General features: G+C 35.9%; 3 protein-coding genes and 1 pseudogene across 3 annotated transcripts; 2 read left to right on the top strand and 2 right to left on the bottom strand.

Annotated features, from left to right (window-relative positions):
* Positions 1 to 1072: 1072 nt before the first annotated feature.
* LOC110907116 lies at positions 1073 to 9379 on the bottom strand (annotated as a pseudogene).
* A 5144-nt stretch (positions 9380 to 14523) lies between these two features.
* LOC110907115 (putative F-box/LRR-repeat protein 23) lies at positions 14524 to 15233 on the bottom strand. The gene is made up of 2 exons (XM_022152145.1): positions 15062 to 15233; positions 14524 to 14969 (listed from the first exon to the last, which is right to left on the bottom strand). Exons 1-2 carry the CDS (start codon positions 15231 to 15233, stop codon positions 14524 to 14526), a joined length of 618 nt encoding a protein of 205 aa, XP_022007837.1.
* A 126-nt stretch (positions 15234 to 15359) lies between these two features.
* Positions 15360 to 22940, top strand: LOC110908948. Its single transcript, XM_022153949.2, has 8 exons — positions 15360 to 15377; positions 15451 to 15539; positions 20793 to 20924; positions 21011 to 21252; positions 21539 to 21865; positions 21939 to 22022; positions 22405 to 22590; positions 22678 to 22940. The coding sequence occupies exons 3-8, from the start codon at positions 20798 to 20800 to the stop codon at positions 22807 to 22809; spliced, it is 1098 nt and encodes a 365-aa protein (XP_022009641.1). The 5' UTR covers positions 15360 to 15377; positions 15451 to 15539; positions 20793 to 20797; the 3' UTR covers positions 22810 to 22940.
* Positions 17155 to 20653, top strand: LOC110907114. The gene is made up of 3 exons (XM_022152144.1): positions 17155 to 19676; positions 19772 to 19838; positions 19922 to 20653. The coding sequence occupies exons 1-3, from the start codon at positions 17155 to 17157 to the stop codon at positions 20651 to 20653; spliced, it is 3321 nt and encodes a 1106-aa protein (XP_022007836.1).
* Positions 22941 to 23948: the final 1008 nt, after the last annotated feature.

The following is a 23948-nucleotide window of genomic DNA, read 5'->3' as shown; positions in this document are numbered from 1 at the left end:
AAAAACTAACCTTCATCTGCACCAGGGACTATCCGGGAACGAAAATTGAAAAGTTTGGGACTATTCAGGTAATTTTAGAAAGTTGGGGACTATAGGTGAAAAAAGACGAAACCACAGGGACTATCCGGGCATTTTTCTCTTATGATTATTTGTAACTAAAAGATCTTATTTAGTATTGTTTGAAACGGAAATAGTTGATGTATTCAACACTCAAATGACTTAAACATATCGTACACTTTCATTTAAAAGAGCTTGTTGTAAAATTGAATAACTTTCGATTATCTTTTAGATTATATTTTATTATGGATTTATTTTTAGATCATCTTTTAATATGTAATTATGCATTTTTTGATTAACTTTTGAGTTGATTTTGTAATTTATGAAATTATAGAGTTAGCTAGTCAACACGGTTAAACCGCTGTTAAACCAGTTTTTAGCCTAATCCGGTTGGATTTAAAAACCTGTTTTTAAAACATTGATTAGAAATATCTGATTTTTTTTTGCTTGCTAATCTTATAAAATATGATTTAATTTATTCTAGTAAAGCACAACACCAATCCAAAAGGACCCCCACCTTGACGCGTCATATTACGTTTCAAAAAATATTATTTGAATGTTGGATTCATGAATTATTTGTAGTGTATAAAAATATATAATTATAATAATGAATATTACGTCATCATATCTTGTAATAATCACACAATATTCTAAAATAATACAAGAATCTTTTTCGTATCTTTATCTAAAAAAATGTTTGAGAAAAATGCTCGGATAGTCCCTGTGGTTTCGCCTTTTTTCACCTATAGTCCTCAACTTTCTAAAATTACCTGAATAGTCCCCAATTTTCATTTTTTGTTTCCAGATAGTCCCTGGGTCTAACTTAAGTTTGTTTTCTCTGTTAAGAGGGTGTGAAATGACAAAAATACCCTTTCCTTAAAAGGCCAAACCATAGGGACTATCCGGGCATCTTCTTCATTTTTATTTATAAAACCCCACCACCACACTTCATCTTCAACCTCCACCCACCATCACCCTCCTCCACTTCACACCACACCACTTCATCTTCCCCACTTCACACCACCACCTCTTCCTCATCGTCATCATCATCCTCATCGTCTGACTCCGGCCGTTCGTTCTCATCCACATCCATCTTATCCAAATACTTCAACGATTTAATCAATCCAAACACTCTAGATCTAGTCTGACTCCGGCCGCTCGTTCTCATCCACATCCATCTTATCCAAATACTTCAAGGATTTAATCAATCCAAACACTCTAGATCTATAATCATTATCCCTATTCCCTAGTAATCGGACACTCATACAGATCAAGCGAAACAAGCCTCAACTCCGGAAACAGCCTCAACTCATCAATCTCCTGAATCCGTTTATTCGACAAATCTAAATCTCGCTACGATTCCAAACCTGCCTGAATCAAAAACTCCAAACCGCCAGCAATTCGATTATCAGATAATATCAATTTCTGCAGGTTCTGCAACCGCGGAAACTATTAAAGCGACGAAACACCTATATTCGCGATCGATAACTGTTGCAGGTCGTCTGGAAACTTCTGGAACAACGACAAATGTGGCAAACGGTCGTGACCGCCGCAGTGTCTCGCTGGCCATCTAACGCCGTTTCCACCGCTCTATCCCAGATCTCGTCCATTATACGCTCAAATTTTGTGAAAAATTTGGTTTTTTTTTTTTTTTTTTTTTTTTGCAGATTTCCTAACAAAATTGACGTTTTAAACAACAAATTTAACTGACGGATGAGTAATTGAGAAGAATCTAACCTTTCTTTTTCTGCAACTTATGTTGAAATTGAGAAAAAAATCACTGGGTTCAAGTGAGGGGGGGGGGGGGGTAGATGGTGGTGGTGGTTGTAGGTGGAGATGGTGCCATGGTGGTGGTGTGGAAGTGGGAGCTTGTTAGTTACAGGTGAGATTTAGGTGAAAGGTGGGTATTTAATAGGTTAATTTATTTTGTTTTGTTTTTTTAGTAAGGGTATTTTTGTCATTTCACACCCTCTTAACAGAAAAAACAAACTGAAGTTAGACACAGGGACTATCCGGGAACAAAAAATGAAAACTTGGGGACTATTCAGGTAATTTTAAAAAGTTGGGGACTATAGGTGAAAATAGACGAAACCACAGGGACTATCCGGACATTTTTCTCAAAATGTTTAGTATTGTTAAATATTATGCATTTTTGTTACCATAAATTCATTTAACACCGATACCTTTTAGGCTATCGGGTGTGGTCATGACCCTCATGATCACCATAACCCTCCATGTTAGTGCCATGTAACCCACCTCTAATCCATCATCCAAAACCATTACCCTAAGAGTGTGGTCATGACCCAAACCAATAACCCTTTATTTATTTTAATTTATCTTTGTCTAAAAAAAAGGAAATGATTTGTTGAAAAATGGAAAGAAGGACCATGGTTGCCATGGTTTAATCCATGCAAATCATGGTGGATCAATCAAGGGGGTGGTGTAGCCTTACATTCATGTTCATAGGTGACAAATCATGTCCCAACCATAATCCCCACACCTTATAGCAGTTGAAAGAGGTTTGAAGACAAAGGTATGTCTTGTGTTGTAACTTGTAAGATTTGGTTTTTAATATCATCAAATGATAAAAGTCAGGTTTTTCTGTTTTCTTTTCATCTTCGTTTGCTTTTCTATTTTAACAAATTTATGTTACATATGTTCGACTCATAATATGGTCCAAAAAACTGCATATTCAATAACTAGACAGGACCAATGAGCTCAAACGAAACACGCTATCAAACTTATTTTTTTTTGATGCGTACAACTTGTATCCCATTTATTACTTTGTATGCTATCAGTTGCTTGTTTACGTGTAATAAAGTTTTGTTCGTGTATCGTGTGTAGCTATGTTAATTAAATTTTGGAAAATATATAAATATAGATCTTTCTAAAGATAGATAAGCAAGATTTTTCTCACTATTGACAAGAAGCCTTAAGAGAAGAAGCTCTTTCTGGTGAAAGATGTTGGACAAAAACAACAAAGGACCAGATTTTAGTAGTTTAGGGTTGCTAGAGCCCCAATATATAGAACTTTTATCTGACTAGGAGTAGCTAAGCTCCTACCTATATAGTCAAGAGGGATGGAGCCCCGAAAGAAGCAAGGCTAGTCAATTTCCAAGATTTCAATAGCTCAGGTAATTAAGGTCATCGGGATTGAAATGGGTATATTAGCACGGGAACAGACCTGTTAATGTTCATTGTGTTTTTCAGATGACGTTTTTTTCTAGTGTGGCGATAGAATACGTGTTAATATAGGATAGACAAATGCAAATGTTGGTAGAAGATGTATTGGTTGTCTTATTGAATATTGATGTAGATTTTTAATTTATCATGATGTTTTCAGTAGTATTTTTAAAATTTTCATCTTGAAGACAAAGGGTTGTCTTTACCCTAAATAACCCTACTTTCTATTTAAGGTTTGTCCCAAAGCTAATTTATGTTTTTTAAAGTGAACAAATTTTATAACTAAATATGTATTTTAGTTAAGTTATATGGATGGAGATGAGGATTTTGTTATGAATGTTCTAAATGTGTCTTGAACCTAAAAGAATAATTAAAAGGTAAGTTTTGTAAATTAAATATATAAAAATGTAAATATGATAGTTTGATACATATAGTAACTTTTGGTTTTAGAGCATATAGCTTGAATACAGATATATTGTACATTTTTTGTAAGTTGATTTTTTACATAGCTGATGCGGAGTGAATGATGATTTTAAATATGCGAAAATGCAAAATATAAAACAGCAGGCCCTACAGATTTTGGATTATCTAGTGCCCTCCCCCTCGGGCCATTACATATGTTACACTCACCAAATAAATGCACTATTTTGGAGCAATACTATCTATATTCATTAAACATATGTATAATCTCTTTCTCATCATAAAAGATTAAAAGCGAACTTTGCATCCAAATTATTTGAATTATTTAAGACGTGACACGTATTTTTAAAATAAATGTATATCAATATATGTGTTCATTAAACTACAAGTGGTTTTATGTCTAATTCCTTTTTTTTATTTGAAGTTTATACATATATATCTCTAGCAACGTCATATCTAATCTAATCTAATCTAACTTATAATAAAAGACTTTAAATAATGTCACATGTCATTCTCTCCTTCAACCTCATAAATTTTATTTATATTTGTTTAATAAATTTCTTTTAATATTAATACTAATTAATAACCAATATATAGATATCACTTATTTTTAAACATATGTATAATCTCTTTCTCACTCATAAAAGCGAACTTTGCATCCAAATTATTTGAACAATTTAAGACGTGACACATATTTTTACAACAAATGTATATCAATATATGTGTTCATTAAACTACAAGTGGTTTTATGTCTAATTCTTTTAACTCTTTCAATCATCTTTAACTTTCTATTATTTACGATTCTATGGTTCCTTTAATCTTAATCATTTAATTTTCGAGGTTAACGTTCCAAATTAATGCGTCCACTTCTCACAAAAATTCCTTTTTTATCTTATTTGAAGTTTATACATATATCTCTAGCAACGTCATATACATTTTTAAAATCCTGTAAATAAAACGACTTAATATGGGTATGTTTGGCATGGAGCTTTTAGGAGCTTCTAGCTTTAAGCTTTTAAGAAAAAGCTCCTACTTAATAAAAAGTTTTGTTTGGTTGAAGGAGCTTTAAGCTTTTAGGTTAGGAGCTTTAAGCTTTTGGTTGAACGCTACTACTAGTAGCGTTTAGAAGGAGCTACAAGCTTTTAGGGAAAAATGACTATTTTAACCTCTCAAAATAAGAAACTTTTTAATGCACCAACTTTCTAAATTTTTAGTTATGTCCATTTTGGTAATTTTATACATTTTATTAAAAGCTCCAGCTACTCTACCAAACACCAAATATATCTAAAAAGCTACAACTACTAGCTACCAGCTACAGCTACCAGCTTCCAGCCACCAGCTACCAGCTTTCAGCTTTCAGCTACCAGCCACCAGCTACTTTTGCCAAACATACCCTATATAGGTTTCATCGAACATTGTATAAAGGTGGTGTTTGGTTAATTATCATTCATCAGGTATTTTATTCAAACTATTATTTGATTTTTAATGCAAAATAACCCGAAATGATAATAGTAAAAAAAAAAACATAATGCATAAAAGTTTAATAAAAATAACCCGAAATGAATAATTCATATCACCTATTCTTTGGTTTATATTTTACATCAAAGTAACCCCTTCTCCTGCAGTTATTATGCAAAAAGCTGTGTCCCAGACTCCCAGTACAATGGGATGTGCATTACATGCTTGTCTATGTATTTCTTTCATCAAGAGTATTAAAGCAGCAACTCTTTGTGGCTAGTGCATAAAGGTTTGTGTTGTGATACTTTCTGCCAAAATGATGATTTATAGATTCACTCACATATTTTCTTTTGCAATTAAAGGATGGTCAACATCTTTTACCAAACATTTGTGTTCTCTAATGTGTAAAAACTTCTGAAAACTTAGGAGATTCCTTTCTTTTTAGTTTTATATGTTTACGATACATATCTTTAACCAGTGGCGGAACCAGAATACATATCTTTAACCAGTGGCGGAACCAGAACAATTTAGCTAGGGGTCATCATAAGCTTATATTCTATACTGGTTCAAATTAGGGGGTCTATCTCTAAGTTTGTTCTTCAAAAACTCAAAATTTATAAATAAAAATTTAAAAAGTTCCGGTGACCGGAGGGTCAACGGACCCTCTTGACCCCCCTCTGGTTCCGCCCCTGTCTTTAACCCTGTTTTCTTGTGAGGGTAAAAAAACATATATAATTTTTTTATGTTTTCATCTCTTTTCCAACAGAGGGATTACTCATGTAATTATAATGTCATCATTAACCTTCATAAGCATACTATGATCATGATGCATAAAGGAATATCAGGCAATCAAGTGTTCTTTTTTTTTTGAAAAGATTACGCTCCCAGTAAGTGTGACACATGGATGATCTTTAATTTTTATTCCTCAACACGTGAGTCTTGTGTAGCACTTAGAAGTTGCGTACCCGTAAAGGATTTGAATGTTCATGACCATGCGCTTCAATACGATTTTTGAACATTACAAACAGAGTATGAGATTTTGAAACCTGGTTGAGCATACGGGAGTTGCAGATCTGACCGTTAGTATGAAGTGAACGAGACACGCTTGTATTCGGTCCCACGGATGGCGCCAATGTCGAAGTCAAGATCAAAACCGTTTGGCGATACTAAACTTGAACTCGGCGGGTCCGGTTCAGATTCCTAATCTCGCCATCGTACCGATTGCTCCTTTTGTAGAATGACAGTTCTTGGGTTGCAGCCACATGAAAATCTAGTTAGAGGGCCCGGGGGTTGGCCCCGAGGGCACTCCGACGCTCAAGTCAGTGTAATTGTAACACCTCGCAAAAATCATGCCCAATATAATAAAGACACGTGTCATGAACGTGAAAAGTGTTATAAACCCGGATCAGGTTAATAGATATGTGGGGGAAATTAAAAGTGTCAACATGTTAATTCTACCTCTGAGTGACCTTTTAACGTTCCCAAACTTTTGTAAAATATAAATACATTCTCATGAATATCTGATAAGGATTTCATGAGTATCCGGTTAAACTTTGCAATGAATAATTTAACATCCAAAGAAATGGGATCCTATGTGCTATAACGACAATCCTTCATTCACATGACTTCTTCAAAGACTCCAAGACCCTCATGATGCATGGCAAAGCTTCCAAGAGTATTCAGGCCTGATCATATGTCACCTCCTGCTGAAGATGACATTAGATTCGAGTTATAAGGATTGCATGGTCAAAATCTAAAAGTTCTCAAAATTTTGTCTTCTGATCAAAGGCTTACGGACCGCAAGGCATCTGCCTTACGGACCGTAAGGAGGCTTAACTGGGCGATAAAATTTAAACAGCGGATAGGGACCGCAAGGCCCTGGCTTACAGTCCGTAAGACCTGTAACTGGGCAGAAAAATGGACAGCTGCAGGTTCAGCATGTTCCACCGCCTTTGCATGCAAATTTTCGATTCTAGGGGCTTGTTTGATGGTTTCTCCTGCCACCACGACACCTGTAAACATCTGGGAGCCTCCCTAAATAGGTGTAATGATCTTAGCAACTTCAAAACTCCTATAAATAGCCCCCATTTTGATCACTTAGAACTTGCACACTTTCATTTTCACTCAAAGCTCACTCTTTGAAGCCTCCTGGAGCTAAAGGAAGCTTTCACAAGTTCAATATTCATGCTAAGTACTCTAGTAAGTGTTCTTAGCTTCCTAAGTTCAAATTTTATTAGCTTAATGACCGAAAGTCAAAGTTATCGTAATTAAGCTTTGACTTTGTGATTAATCACAAACGGTCCAGCCATTATTCGAATTGAAAGTGGCTATGTGTTGGTAATTATGTAGATAATAAACCCTTAAAAGGGCACCTTCAAATTATCATGTTATCTCAGTCAATTGTCGGGTCAAACTTATTAACAAAAAGTCAAATGTGTCAGTTTTTTACAAATTAATTCATAACTGATAATGCAGAGGTTATGGAACATGTTTTAACACTTAAACAACTTGGTAAATAATATAAGAACATGTCTAGGCATGTTCAACCCGACAATTCTGAGTTTAGGCTCGGTTCGCAACCGAAAGTCGCAAAAGTAGACTTTTGCTTTGACTTTCAGTTCTGATCCGATTTAGCTTAGTTTAGATATGCCTTAGGGTTCCTTTAGGACCATATTACATGTTAGTATAACCCTCTGAGATTATACAATATGGTTCCTTTGAAATCCGAATCATTTGCATGTTTCCGTTAAATGCTTAAAAGTTGACCATTATGCCCTTTTTATATAAAAACGAGATTTTTGAAAATGTGAGAGGACAAAAACCTTTATTACTGATTTATAAACATTTCCTAAAAATTTGATATCAGTTCGTGGTCTAAAATAAAAGTTATGCGCGATATCGTAAAATGAAAGCTTTTTATTAATTAAATAGCATTTTTAGTATAAATCATGTTTAAACCCAAATTTTGACACCAAACTTTCTACCCACTAATATAATATAATATTTAAGGATTTTTGGAAATTTTATCAAATTTTATATTGATTATATTATAGGAGTAGGAGTTGGGTGGAAAGTGTGTTTTTCCTAGAAAGTCTAGGAAGCAATAAGAACGCGACATGTGGCATTGAAGGGTTTTATCTAAAAGGGCATTTATGTACTTTCACAATCTATTTTTATTTTAGGAAATTATCTTCAATAACTAACTATCCATAAATTTCGGAATTTTTTGTTTTCGATTTTTGATCTCACTTAATATCAATCATTCCTTCGTTTTCTTCCTGGAATCTATCAGCATGTTCTTGGTACCGTGTTTTAACATTCAGATTCATACAGCTGTGTTTTAACAGCAAGCAGATTCATACAGTCTGTTTTTGCATTCAGATTCAAACAGTTGTGTTTTAACAGCAAGCAGATGCATACAGTTGTGTTTTAGCATTCAGATTCATACAGTTGTGTTTTAACAGCAAACAGATTCATACAGTTGTGTTTTAGCATTCAGATTCATACAGGTGTGTTTTAACAGCAAACATATTCATACAAATGTGTTTTATCATTCAGATTCATACAACTGTGTTTTAACAGCAATTCAGATTCATACAGCTGTGTTTTAACAGCAAGCAGATTCATACAAATGTGTTTTATCATTCAGATTTATACAGCTGTGTTTTAACAGCAAGCAGATTCATACAAATGTGTTTCCTCATTCAGATTCATACAGTTGTGTTTTAACAGCAAGCATATTCATACAAATGTGTTTTATCATTCAGATTCATACAACTGTGTTTTAATAGCAATTCAGATTCATACAGCGGTGTTTTAACAGCAAGCAGATTCATACAAATGTGTTTTATCATTCAGATTCATACAGCTGTGTTTTAACAGCAATTCAGATTCATACAGCTGTGTTTTAACAGCAAGCAGATTCATACAAATGTGTTTTACATCAGCAGATTTCACCCTAGCAAGCAGAGTCATCCACAACAAACGGAATACCTACAAACATTTGTTATTTTAAACACACACCTAGGGTTCTTACGACTTCAACTGTGCTTCCAGCAACTTCAACTTTTCTTCCGGCGACTTCATCTCTGCTTCCATCCATCTTGTTCAAATCCCTCTGTTCTTTGAATCTCTTCCCTTCAAACATCAATTACTTCAATGTAGAACACGATTGAACCCTAATCGCTTACTAAAACACAGAACACAATGTTGGGAAGATCTTACGTATATAGAAGTTGGTAAATCTCTTATCTTGATCCATGATTTTAGGTATTTTTTGTATGATTTTAGAGGGTTTTCGTTGTGGGTTTAAAGAGAGAAAGAGAGAGAGAGAGAGAGGGAAAATGGCGTGTATTAAGGAGATGTGATATCTCTGACGGTTATTTTTTATTGATTTAAAACACACATAAGGACGAAATTGCCCCTCCTCATTTAAAACAATCTATTAAATATAGTAAATTATTACAAGATTGCCATTGATTTGATCTCAACCCTTAAACACACCAATCGGATGGACAAGATTGCTTTCTAGACTTTCTAGGAAAAACACACTTTCCGCAGGAACCCTACTCTATATTATAGAGTTCTAGTGTAAATTCGGTATTGACAAAATTACCCTTTTCTTTGATAAAATGAGTTTTACATAACATTTTGATACCAAACTTTTTCCTACTAATTTCATATGTTAAATAAAATATTATAAGCTTTAGAAACTGATCAAAATCTCAGATTTCCTTAAATAACCCGAAAATCGTCAAATACCGACTTTTACGCTTTTTAAACGCATAGTATGGGTTAAAACTATAATTAACACCTAAGACTTATTACCTACTGATATTATAAGTAAATTTTTATACTTTAACAGTAAGTAAAAGTTTTGAACTCAGATTTTCAAATTTGACCCTTATAGCATATGTGAAATGACCAAAATGCCCCTACGATGCATAGTTTGGCCATAAATGATAAATTTCACATATATATAATATCTTACTCATATAACTTGTTAAAATAAATATTTTTACTGATTATTTTAGACCAGAACCTCAGATTGCTATTTAACCTCTTTTATAAACTTTAAAATGACCAAAATACCCTTATGAGGCTTAATTTGGTTTTAAATTTGTTTTGGGCATAATGGAAGGTATCCTACTGATATCATAACATATTTTAAGCATATTAACTTGTTGAACCTGTACATGACTCATTTGGCTACCCGTTAAGCATATTCGCATGCGGTACGGTTTATGTAACTAGTTTGCATAAATTAACCGAAACGGGTCAAACCTTATCATTTTTACTTCAAAATCCAGAATGTGTTTAGTTTACCCATTTTATACAAGTCCTCATACTTGTCGGTTCTAAATCACATTCTATTCCGGTCTTCGCTTAATCTTGGGTTTTGAACCGTAAACCTTTCCTTAAAACTAACCGGTCTAAGTTAAGACTTAAATAAGACCCGTTAGGAATCTAATAGATTATTAAAACCTTCGTTCCAGATTAGGAGCCCAGTAAAAGATACTTGTACTTGCTGATTGATATACGGCTGAGGATAAAATTATATTTTTGTTCAGGTAAATACTTTTAACTTATTTTCCTTTATACGGGCTTGGGATACGGTAAATTATTACCGCTTGGTCGTGTATTGAATCTTTAATCAATTAATGGTTAAATCATTGAGATAACCCGTTTTAATCTGTTTTGTTTGATGCAGTGCCTTTGGGGGGGGGGGGGGGGGTTAATGACCGTGTCCTGGATATCCTCGGCTCATTCATTAGGAATGGTCACGACTTAAGCACGGGGATTAGGCATACACCTGACGGTTGCGTATGTAAAAGATATAACCACTCGTTGAGGATAACTCGCCGTGGGATTATTTTAGTGGTGTGTCTATTAATCTTTAACCCGGTACTTCTAACCTGGGCTACTGAATGAACGACAAACATATAAATCTGTATACAAGATTATTTTTAAATACTTGTCCCAAGTTATAAAAGATTTTATGCCTTGTGCATCCAAACCATTTTTTTTATAAATACTTTTCAAAAGAGTCAGTTAATTGTATTTACCAGTGTAAACTAACGTATTTTTCAAAAAGAATAAGTGCAGGTACTACGCGTAATGGGTTGGCTACTCCTAGTATCAAATAAAGAGTCTTGCAAGCTTTTGATGCTTAAAATCTGTTGAACAATATTTCTTTTGTTTTAGATCCGCCTGTGGATCCAGTTACAATCCGTTGTGTAATATTTTATGTTACTTTCAACTCGGTTTGTATATATTACTTTTAGACTTCCACTGTGCATTTAAACTGTGATTAATTGACTATGATGATATCAACTACGTCACGATACTCCCCACCGGGCCCACCGGTAATACGTGGAAATATCGAGGTGTGACAGTAATGTATGGCAAAAATAATTGTAGGTTGTAATGTAGAGAGATGGAACACAAGTTTAAGTTGTAAGAAGATAGAGATGTAGGAGAAGAATGAGCCCCCAGTGATAGAGACAAAATAACCTGATCCCTTTAGAAGAAGGGACTTTCCTTATATGGCAAGATTCTTGGGCCATAACCCTAATGAGCTGGCCTAAGAATGAGCTTATCAGGACTAGGCCCACTGGAACCGACTAAGCATGCTGAAAAAACCAAATGGGCTCAAGCCCAGTCATCATTCAAAGGAATTGAGTCGAGATGAGGAGCCCAGACGGGGGCCCTCGTCGACAGGAGCATGGATCGGGAGAAGACTCGATTGGCGTCAGAAACATCGCAATTCTAATCAATAAAATTGGAGCACTGTGGTTGACTCAATTGGACAATTAGATGAATTTAAATCAAACAAATTAACATCGATGACTAATGTCAATCAAATGAAAAATTGGGGAAAATCAAAGATATGTACCAATTGGCTTCAGATTACTCCTCAAGTGCAATGTTGATTTTATTTAGATTCGAAGAGAGTGGTGGTGGGGTTTATAGTGGTTGAGGAGCGATAGAGACCTGGAATCACTGGGGAGTGGGGGTGTTTGGCCTAGTTTTTATTTTTTGGCTTATGCTTATATTTTAAAGTAGCCTATAGCTTATTTTCTATCATTCTTCAAATAAGCTAAAAAATCATCTTCAAATAAGCTTCTTCAAATTAGCTATAAGCTAAGGGTAAGGTTATTGTAAAAAATGCTAAAAGTGTAAAAGGTGAGAAATATTGTGGAGATGACATGTGTCCTAAATCTAAATTAATTCAAAAGGGTAAACAAGTAATTTTATCATTAATTCAATTAATTAAAAACTTCACATAACCGCCACCTTAATTATAGGAACTTGATTTTTTTAAAAAGATCTCTATAAACACCATTCAGCACATATATAACACCATACAGTAAAGTATATAACACCATTCAGTAAGTATATAACACCATACAGTAAGTATATAACACCATTCAATAAAGTATATAACACTATTCAGCAAGTATATAACACCATACAATAAGTATATAACATCATTCAGTAAGTATATAACACCATTCAGTAAGTATATAACACCATTCAACACATATATAACACCATTCAATAAAGTATATAACACCATACAATAAACTATATAACACCATTCAGCACAAATATAACACCATTCAAAAAAGTATATAACACCATTCAGCACTGTATCATCTTCTCCACTGCCGACACTACCACTGTCGCTGCGCCGTCGCTGTCGTGTAGAGGTGGCCGACACTACCGCTACCGTTAACGTTAACCGCTGCACCGCTGCTAACCGCTGTCGCTCCGCCGCCGTTGTCGCTCCGCCGCTAACCGCTGCACCGCTGGAGATGATAAAATGGTGCTGCTAGAACCGCCGCTCCACTATGATGTAGAGAGAGAGATCGAAATTATAGAGAAAGAGATCGAAATTATAGAGAAAGAGATCGAAATTGTAGAGAGAGAGATCATCTGGTCGTGTGATGTAGAGAGAGAGATCGAAATTGTAGGGACTTTGATTTACAGTTTCCTATTTTGAATGAATATAAAGACTTTATTACCCCTACAATTTTCAATTCAGTCCAAAAAAACAAACAAATTTTACAATTTGGTCCCTATTAATCTCAACCATTTGATCAAAGATCTAATGGTGTAGATTCTTTCTTACCCTTCTCACACTTTTGGTCTTTTTTACAGGAACCTCAATCTATAAGCTAATAAGCATAAGCTTAAAAAGCTAAACCAAACGCCAAGTTAATCTTATTTTGTAAAAAAAAGCTAAAAAGACTATAAGCTTTGTTAAAAAAGCTAGGCCAAACACCCCCTTGACGTTGTAGGTTTGAAGAAGAGAAATGGTGGAGGTGGGGGTTTATAATGGGTGGTGGAAATTGGTTTAAGAGGTGAACCGTCGAGTGGGGAGGAAAAAGAGGAGAATGTAAAACTGTCAATGCTGAAATCACGGTGAGAGTTGAGAACTTGAGATGGGGAAGAAAATATCTTGAACTGTTTTCTCAGAAAAATAACCGCCAAATTTTGGAGATACCCATCTAGTTATTCCACTCATGATCATTAAATCTCAGCATTAACCGTTTTGATCAGACAACCAACATTGCTTTTCGCGGCGTTTAAAAATGTCTAATTCGACGGTTAACTCGTTGTGAGCAATAGTATAATAATGTCTTCAAATTATTGTTTTTTATTATAATTATTATTACTAACAAAAGATTTTACGGTTATTTTGTATGGTTAAAGGCAACTCGAATAGTATTCGAGTATCAATTATAATTTACTTCCTTTTACATTTTTTCACCAAGATTTTAAAAGGCTCCAATGCGGATGTTCTTAGAGCATCTCTATTGGGAGAACCTAACCAAGTCCATAATTCTCAGACTCCAAAACGAACCACATATGCGTTGGTGGAACTTGGTAGGTGTGGTCTGGTCCCCCACACCAGACTCATGCGGGTCGGGTTTGGGGGGCCCATAGACATTTTTTTAATATATTTTTATATAAAAGTGAAGGATAAGGTGGAGGCCTAGATTGGTTTAGCGTTAGAAAATAAAATAAGTTTTTAAGGTAAAGGTCTGAAATGGTGTGGCATGCTAAGATGGCGAGTCTGAATTTTGGACTTGGGTTAGCATTGGAGATGCTCTTTTAGAAAGAAATTTTAAGTTATATACGTAAAAGTTACTTTTTACCTATAATTCTATATAAAAACAAAAACGAACCATAAAAACCTTGATTAGCTTGCAGCTTCAAAAACTAATAACCAAAATTAGTATATCATTAAACGCAACAAAACATGTGTTTCAACTTTCAAGTAAGCAATTTTTCATGAAAACCAACTCGCCTATTTGTCTAATAGATCATCAAAGCCATCAACGTAGACTCCAAAATCATAAAGGGCTGCAATCTATCTTGAACAGACTAAGAGGTTATTTAATATGATTCATATGAATCATAGCCATCATTGTTGTCTCCAGAGTCTTGATAGTCCTCTTTAGATATGATCCATAAATAAGGGCAGCCTTCAAGAGAATCATTGGGAAGTTTAAGATATTTAATCTGTTTAGAACATTGTTTCCCTAGATCTCCCTTAAGATCAATGTAAAAGCATTCACGCAAGTCAAGTGTTTCTAGGTGATGACAGTTATCCAGAATCACGCGCAACCCAACATTGGTCATCTTGTTTCCAATGAGTTCAAGGTGCCTTATCCCAAGCAAGTTTTGTCCAATAGCTATGGCTATCTCATTATATCTCATTAAAGACCCTGCATATCCTCTACTATTCACTTTGAGTGTTTTTAGCATGGGGCAATAACGGCCAACAGTTTCAATCTCTTCTTTTGAGATTATTATCGCGTAAAGATTAAGTTCTTCCAACACTGGAAATTTCATCAAAGCATTTGTAGTTAAATCTCCAATGAACACTTTATGTGCCATTTCAAGACGTCTAAGCTGACACTACAAGAAAAACGAGTAATAGCGGCGACCTTATTAGCGGCGACAACCAATATGTCGCCGCTATTGGTCCGATCCGCACCCGGTGTCCCATATTTAACCCTGGCCACACGATTGTTGTGATCATCCAACGGCTGGGGTCTTCTGTTGTTAATAGCGGCGACGGTATTAGTCAATAGCGGGGACATGGTGTCGCCGCTATTGGTCCGACGAATATAACCCTTTTCAGCGCCATTTCTCTTCTTCCCTCCACCTACTTTCCCCCAAATCCTTTCTGCTTCCTCACGGTTTCAACCCACTTCGGCGAATCTCTTCATTTCCACTTGAAATCGGTTAGTTTCTTGTTGAATCTTTGTTTAATTTGTTATATATAGGTTGTAATTTCTTTGTTCTTGGTGAATGTAGGTTCTCCACCGGCACCACCTCGTCTCCACCGGCATCACCTTGTCTCCACGGCCACCACCGTCACCACCCCTTCTCCTCGTGAAAATAAGGTTAGTTGTTTGGGTTAAATCCGTTTGGGGATGTTAAATCTGTGTATAAATGATTTTTTTTTTGTTTTAAATCTGTTTGGGTTAGTTGTTTGGGTTGAATCTGTGTATAGAAGCCAATTAGCCAAGATCTAGAAGCCACCATTTGGTTTTTTGTGCTTTAATATATGAAAAAGCTTAATTTTTTGGATATATGAAAAAGCTTAATTAGCCAAGATCTAGAATCTGTGTAATGGTTTAGGTTTGTGTTACTGTTGATATTTGGATATATGAAAATCAGTATATTGATGATATGACTTATTTATCAAATGTTTCCTCTAGTTAGATAAGTGTTTCAGTTCATCTCATTCTATGATAAAAGTGGTACAAATAATATGTATAGAGGTTATGCATTAAGTGATGTGGTTTCATTTTTTATATATATATATATATATTGTATCCACTAGCTTTTACATATCATGTACATGTACATGAACATGAGTACCTTGCATTGGATGTAATATTCAAACAGATTGTAGCAACTAACAACTCTTCGTGTATACAACAATGTACCAAGAATGTTGAGATAATTAATGCTTTATATAAAAGTTCATAAATATAATTAATTGTACATTTAGTACTGGTAGAACAGTAATTACATGAAAACATATTTTAATAACAATTACATCTAAAATAGCTGGTAATTAAAACATGTAAAAAATGAGTATAGATATATAGATTCATAAATACTACTAATTAATATGACACATAACATATAATATCCATTAATTACATACATTATGAATTTGTGATAGTTTAAAGTAAATGATGTATGCATAGAAAATTACACTTCAGCTATTTTCACTATTTTCATGCCCCCTAAAATTTTATTTTCACATCTTTTACTCTATCTTTTTCTATATATATCTATGTTTATATAGAAAGAGATAGAGAGAAAAGGTGTGAATATATTAACACCCTTGTTTTACTATTAACTTATTTCATCAGTGCTCTATATGGTCACACACATTACATATACATTTGTTATAATGCATTTATGTATACTCACACAATACACACATAAAACATACATACATACACACATTAAATGTTTTGAAAGGTACATGGGGTTGATAATTAGAATTTAAGGGGCGAAAACATACAAGTGACACACAACTCTACACGTTCTGTTTACAAGTAGCAAAACTTCATGTCAAGTAATGATGAACTAGCTTTTACCCATTGACCCGCATGATATTTGCTCTATTCTTTTCGAAAATTCATACCTAAACCATAATGAGCTTAGAAATACCCGCCTGAAATTGATTTAGAAATTAATTTCAGGTTGTCCCCGTTTAATTTGGGACTGCTTTTTGAATACTTTATCTCATTTAGGATGTGAATGTGTATTACATGATTGTTTGTTTAAGAAGGATTCGGTTATCATTTTCTCTTTGCTCCTCGGGTATATATATTCTTACATATATACTTGGGAGCTAAGAGGAAATGCTGCCGAATTTTTCTTAAACAAACAACCATGTAATACACATTCATATATGAGATAAAGTGTTCAAAAAGTGGGTTTAGCAGCCTACCCTTGTCTTGCAAACCCTAAATTAAATTATCTTTCAGTTGCATAATGCCTATCGATAAAAGCTGGATTGATTCCCCACTTCAATCAGCTCACTACCAGCAAGGACTCAGGTCTTTTATCGCGATGTGTGAAAGAGTGCTCCCCAACCATAATGAAGTTAGATGTCCATGTTCCAAATGTAAATGTTCCGGCTTAACAACCATCACAAAAATGAAACTCCATTTAGGGCGTATGGTTTTTTGGAAAGACTACATAAAGTGGGACTATCACGGCGAAAAATCTCGGCCTGCAGTTGTAGAAGTAGATAATGTTGTGCCACATGAGGGTATGGAAAACGTTATTGAAGACATTAGGGGGGAGCGTATGGAAGAAGATACAGATCGTAACCCGGAGATGTCGGGTGGAGAATCTAACGGTGTTGATGACGATTTTGAAGACATAATAAAGGATGTTGAATCTGAATTATATCCTGGTTGTACCAAGTTTTCTTCCCTTGACTTCTTAGCAAAGCTTATGAATCTAAAGGAGACGTCCCATTGGACTAATACTTCATTTGATCGTCTACTAAAGATTTTGCAAGAATCAATGCCAATAGGCAACAAGATTCCCCCTACGCATTATATAGTTAAGAAGAAATTTAAGAAGATTGGTTTGGATTATGAGATGATAGACGCGTGCGTAAATGATTGTGCTCTCTTCTGGAAAGAACACGAGTCGTTGCAAAATTGTCCCGTTTGTAATGAGAGTCGTTGGGTCGATAAAGACACAAAAGGCACGAAGGTAGCTCGTAAGGTGTTACGATACTTTCCTTTGACGCCTAGACTTCGGCGTTTGTATTGTTCAAGACACACGGCAAAAGATATGATATGGCATAGTACGGGACGTTCAGAAGATGGGACCATGCGGCATCCAGTTGATGGATCTTCATGGCAAGACTTTGATAGGAAGTACCCAAACTTCGCGATGGAGCCACGAAATGTTCGCTTGGGGCTTGCAGCTGACGGTTTTAATCCATTTAACGGTAACGGACCCTCGACTCATAGCACATGGCCGGTTATACTCACCACATACAATTTGCCTCCATGGCTGTGCATGCGGGAGTCCACATTCATGTTGACCTTGTTGATTCCTGGCCCTAAATCACCTGGGAAGGACATGGATATTTACCTTAGACCGTTAGTGGATGAGCTTAAACATTTGTGGCACTCAGGTGTACGTACTAAAGACGCAACAACAAACGAATTCTTCACAATGAAGGCGGCGTTGTTATGGACCATAAACGACTTTCCAGCCCGTAGTAGTCTATCAGGTTGGAGCGGACAGGGCTACATGGCATGCCCGACTTGCAACGAAGACACTCCTTCAATGCGTGTAACTGGTAAATGTGTGTATGTTGGTCATCGCCGGTTCTTAGATGCCAACCATCCATGGAGAACAAGTCTCGACTTTAACGGGAGACCCGAGACACGAGGCCCTCCGAGACAGTTTAGTCCTGCTGACATAGAAGCTCAGCACGGTCGTCTACTTCATCGTCTACCAGGAAAGCATCCATCTTTTGGAGGTGGGAGGATAAGCCGAGCAGATTTCGAGCTGAACTGGACCAAACGAAGCATATTTTTCGAACTTGAGTATTGGTCTTCTTTGCAGCTGAAGCACAACTTAGATGTAATGCATATCGAGAAAAATGTGTGCGACAGCTTGCTTGGTACTCTCTTAATGAATGAGAAGACCAAAGACACACCAAACGCACGAAACGACTTGCAAAAACTAAATATCCGGCCGACACAGTGGTTGAAACAATCGGGTAGCAAGTTCTTAAGCCCCCACCCAAAGTACTCATTCAAGTCCGATGATCGAAAGCTTTTCTGTGAATTTATAAAAAATGTTAAACTCCCAGATGGGTTTGGATCTAATATCAGCAAGAGGGTGACAGATAACAATTCTAACATTACTGGGTTGAAATCTCATGACTGTCATATTCTCATGCAACGTTTGATACCGATTGGGGTTAGAGGGCTTTTGACAAAAGATACATCTACACCAATGGTAGACCTTTGTATGTTTTTTAAGCAACTTTGTTCCAGAACACTATTGGTTGAAGATATGAGGAAAGCAAAGGATGACATTCTTACCATCCTATGCAAGTTAGAGATGATCTATCCTCCGGCATTTTTTGACATTATGGTTCATTTACTTGTGCATTTACCTGATGAAGCGATTGCGGGAGGTCCAGTAGCTTTCAGATGGATGTATCCATTTGAAAGGTACATGAAAAAGCTAAAAAAGTATGTCAGAAACCCGACAAGGCCGGAAGGTTGTATAGCTGAAGGTTATGTGCTTGAAGAAGCTCTAACATTTTGTTCAATGTATCTTCAAGATGTTCAGACTAAGTTCAATCGCCCAGATAGAAACGAGGATGTCGTTGTTGAAAAATGTAAGTTTTGGGTGTTTGAGTCTAAATGTCGTCCGGCAAGCGCAACGAAGAGCAAATATCTTTCAACCGTTGAAAAAAGCAAGATGGAATGGTTTGTTCTCGATAACTGCGCAGAAGTCAGGGAGTACATGAAGTGAGTGTTCCTATATTTACTTTTCTCAATATGTTTATGTTAATGTTAATTACTATTTTCTCTTCTTTAGTTGCTTATATTTGTCATTAATGTAGTGAGTTCATATCTACACATCCCCAAGATGATCTTAAAACGAAATTTCCGGGGTGGTTTCTTAATAAGGTATAAAACATATATAACACGCATTACTCTACATCGGATAGGTAATACATATATAACAAGCATTCTTACTCTATATTTGTTAGGTTCATTCGATGAAAACACAAAATTCTCCAGAATTCCACCCAGAGTTGTATGCCCTTTCAATTGGTGCGAAAATAAATGCTGAAACTTACGCTGGTTGCATAGTCAACGGTGTTAGGTTTATGACACTTGAACGTGATGCAAAACGCGCAACGCAAAACTCTGGGGTAGAAGTGGTCGGAGAGAACGGTGTGAAATTTTATGGCCAATTAGAAGAAATTATTGAGTTGAATTATACAAATGGTTATTCTACTGTCCTATTCCGGTGCAAGTGGTTTGATACTCGAAGGGGTGTAAAGTATGACAATAATATCACTAGTATAAGCACTGAACATGAATGGGACAAAGATGATCAACTCATATTTGCTTCGCAAGCCAAACAAGTGTTCTTCATCCAAGAACCGTCTCGAAACAAAAAAAATAAACCTAGATGGGTAGTCGAGAACATTAATCATCGAAAAATTTGGGATCGGCCATTAAATGATAACCGCGTCGAGCCGGTTAAAAATGCTGATGACGACTTAGAAGATATTGACATTGTCCACAACAACTCTTCATCTGACTGTCCACTTGTCATCGACCTGACCCAATACTTTCAAATTGGGTCTTCTCATGTTACTTCAGGTGAGCCTGCAACTGAAGTTGGTCCCCCAACGACTACCGTCGATGAAGTGTTGGAGGTCGAGACTGATGTTGATGAGGACGATCCCGATTATGACATCGAGTTTGATTAAGAGAAAACTTGTTGTAATTTATATTAGTTAGTATTTGAAAAACACTTGTTGAAATATTTATCTGCATATTAGTTAAACTTGTTGTACTTTCTACTAATTTCTATTTGATACACTTGTTTTAACATTTGTAACTTTTTAGGAAATATGTTTTCTTTGTGGTTTGTATTTGTTTACTTGATGGCGGACGTGATGCCCCGAGGACATGGGGGAGATGGAGCTGGGGATCCACCAAATCCGGATCCTTTTAGGAGAGGGACGCATGAGATTGACGGTAAGTTATCAATTATTATTTAGTACTTTTATTACATTTATTATAAATGATGTCACTAATTATATTTAATTTTATTTTAATTGCAGCGGTTCCCCCAAGGAAAGTTAGGGGTAAAGCCAAAAATCAAAAGCTTCGCCGGCTGGTCAAAGCGGGGGGGCGTGTCTCTCTTACATTCGATAGGGATGTAACGTTTACCCCTGTTGGTGAAACGAGCGACTTATTTGCACGCGAGGCGGGTTTATACATGTGGCGGACCATCCCTTTTGATAGAATAGGCTGGGATAAAGTTCCGACTCCTTATAAGGAGGCCGTGATGAACCACTTAAAGGTAAATAAGTTAGGCCATTTATTGGTGTTAAACGGCTGCAAAAACGCAGCCATTTGCAGCCGTTTAAAGTCGCGTTTACGCCTACAAACGCAACAACAAACGGGTGTAAAAACGCAGCCGTTTGCTGATGCGTTTGCAGCCGTAAACGCGCCGTTAAACGGCTGCAAACGCAGCAACAAACGGCTGTGTTTTTACACCCATTTGCTGCTGCGTTTGCAACCGTAAACGCTAGGTTAATGTTTTAACGTTTTTATATAATGTTTTAACAATTGTATTTAATTCCTAGGAGAGTTTCAATTTCGATGAAGTTGAACAGGATTTGGAGGCGCGCGACTTAAAAGGCGGCATTAGACAAGTGCTTATGAAGCGGTACTCCGACCGCAAGAACGAGGCTAAGGGAGAATTTCGTGACAATGGAGGTTATGACGATCTCGAACGTGCAAGGGCACACCACCCCAAGGATATGCCTTATGAAAATTGGCTAAAAACAATTGATCACTTCTTGGACCCCAAATATATTGCAAGAAGTGAGGCAAATACAAGAGTCCGCCAACTTCAAAAATTCCCAAACCGTGGGGGTACATCATCATACAGTAGCACCGCCTACAAACATGTAATGTTTTATATGTGTGTGTTTGTATGTTTATGATTATTTAACGTCTCATCTAAGTTTTAATGTTAAATAGGGTTTGAAACGTCTTGATACGTACCGCAAAACTCACACGGATAAAGATGGGAATTTTGTTGACCCGGTAGCCGAGCAGAATTATGTAAGTATCTATCTATCTATATATATATATATATTTATATTTATATTTATATGAGTAAATTACAACCGGTGTCCTTTACGTTTGTACCATTTTAACTAAAGATATTACAGAGTCAAAGCTGTAAAAAATGGGTTTGAATTGCTGTTAAAAAGGGGGGGTTTGAATTGTTGTTAAATGCAGTTAAAAATGGGTCAATTTGTTGTCAAAATAATACTAGTTTAGCACTAAAGGACATAGGGTGTTAAAAACAAATAACATAAAGGACGGAGCCTGTAATATCTTTATTTTAAGGACACCGGTTGTAATATGGTAGAAACGTAAAGGAAACCAATTGTAATTTACTCTATTTGTATTTATATTTAATCATCTTCGTAAAATACAGCTTAATCTAGAACGCGAGATTATGGGCGCAGAAAGCAGCGGTTCTAACCAGCCGAATGAGGTTGCCGTGTTTCAAAACGTTTTGGGTGATCGACGAGGATGGTTCCGGGGGCTTGGGCCTAAACCTTCGAATAAGGCATCGAACACTTGTAATGCGACGACTCAAACCGCACAACCGTTTTCGGAGGTAAACTATACAATTTGACTTCAAAAATATAGTAAACCAACTATATGTTTTTGCTAATAATATTGGGTTTGATATGTGTTAATGTAGGAATACGTTTCGACTTTGTTCCAAAGTCCGGCGTTCATAAATCAACTCGAATCCTTTCTTGCGGCGAGGGGAAAGCAAGTCGCACCCGACGATGAGTATGACGATGAGTATGACGATGACGACCTAACTTGAATTCTTTGTTGCGGTTATTTTGTACGGATATTAATCGACTTTTAGGATGTTACTTTTGGGATTTTTTAGGATGTTTATTGTATGTAAATGTTTTATGCGATTTTAGTACCTAAAGCATTATGTTACTTTTAGTCTGTTTGTGTTGCGTTAAATTTAGAAATTGGCAGGTTTGTTCGTAACAGGAAACGCTGCAAATGCAGCAAAAATAAAAAAAAAAAAATTTGACTTTTAGCGGCGACCCTTGTCGCCGCTATTGAGTCTAAATCATTAGTGAAGACGGTTTAGCGACGATATATGTCGCCGCTAAAAGGTGACACCCATTAGCGGCGACAAGGTCATTAGCGACGACAGTGACCCCTTTAGCGGCCAATTTTTAGCGACGACTCAATAGCGGCGACATGTCGCCGCTATTGGCTATAGCGGCGATATAATGGACCATTAGCGGCGACTCTTGTCGCCGCTATTAATCGACTTTCTTGTAGTGTGACTTGATCTGTTAAACATACGAAAACAATCATAAAGAAACATCCTTTAGTGGTGCATATCTTTATATACATCATACAAGAAAATATTGGTCTTAGCTTTGTCCTCTATTAATCACTAAGAATGTTTAGTTATAGGATAATGAGTTACATCTATAAGCTAAAAATCAATATAAAAGATATAACATAAACTACAGGAAAACTTAATTAGATGGACCTGCTAGTTTCAGTTAGTGATGTACAAAATAAGTTCAACAACCATAACACCTTAATATCTCAAAGGGGCAACTATAGTTGCAAAGTGCAAATCACAAACATATTCACCGCGTGTTCTATGCATAAACTTCATAATTTAATTACATGATTTTTGATTCAACGTTTATATTTGATCCAAAATACGCAGAACAAAAATAAACTAAAAAATTGGATGTATTAAAACATTATGTAAGAGACCCTAATTAAACTTTCATTACAGTTGGCTCTCTAGATATTAAAAAAAGTAGATTACAAAAATCGTCCTTTATGTATGTCACTTATTGCAAATTGTGTCCTTTATCTTCAATAATTACAGAAAACGTACTCGATATTTGCAAACTCTTGCAAGTTATGTCCTTTAGCCTTAACACAGTTAATTTTTGTGTTTAAATCTGACCAAAT

Source organism: Helianthus annuus, chromosome 14 (assembly GCF_002127325.2).
Source record: "Helianthus annuus cultivar XRQ/B chromosome 14, HanXRQr2.0-SUNRISE, whole genome shotgun sequence".
NCBI lineage: Eukaryota > Viridiplantae > Streptophyta > Magnoliopsida > Asterales > Asteraceae > Helianthus > Helianthus annuus.
Note: the sequence above shows the minus strand (reverse complement) of the source record. Positions and strands in the feature narration are given on the sequence as shown.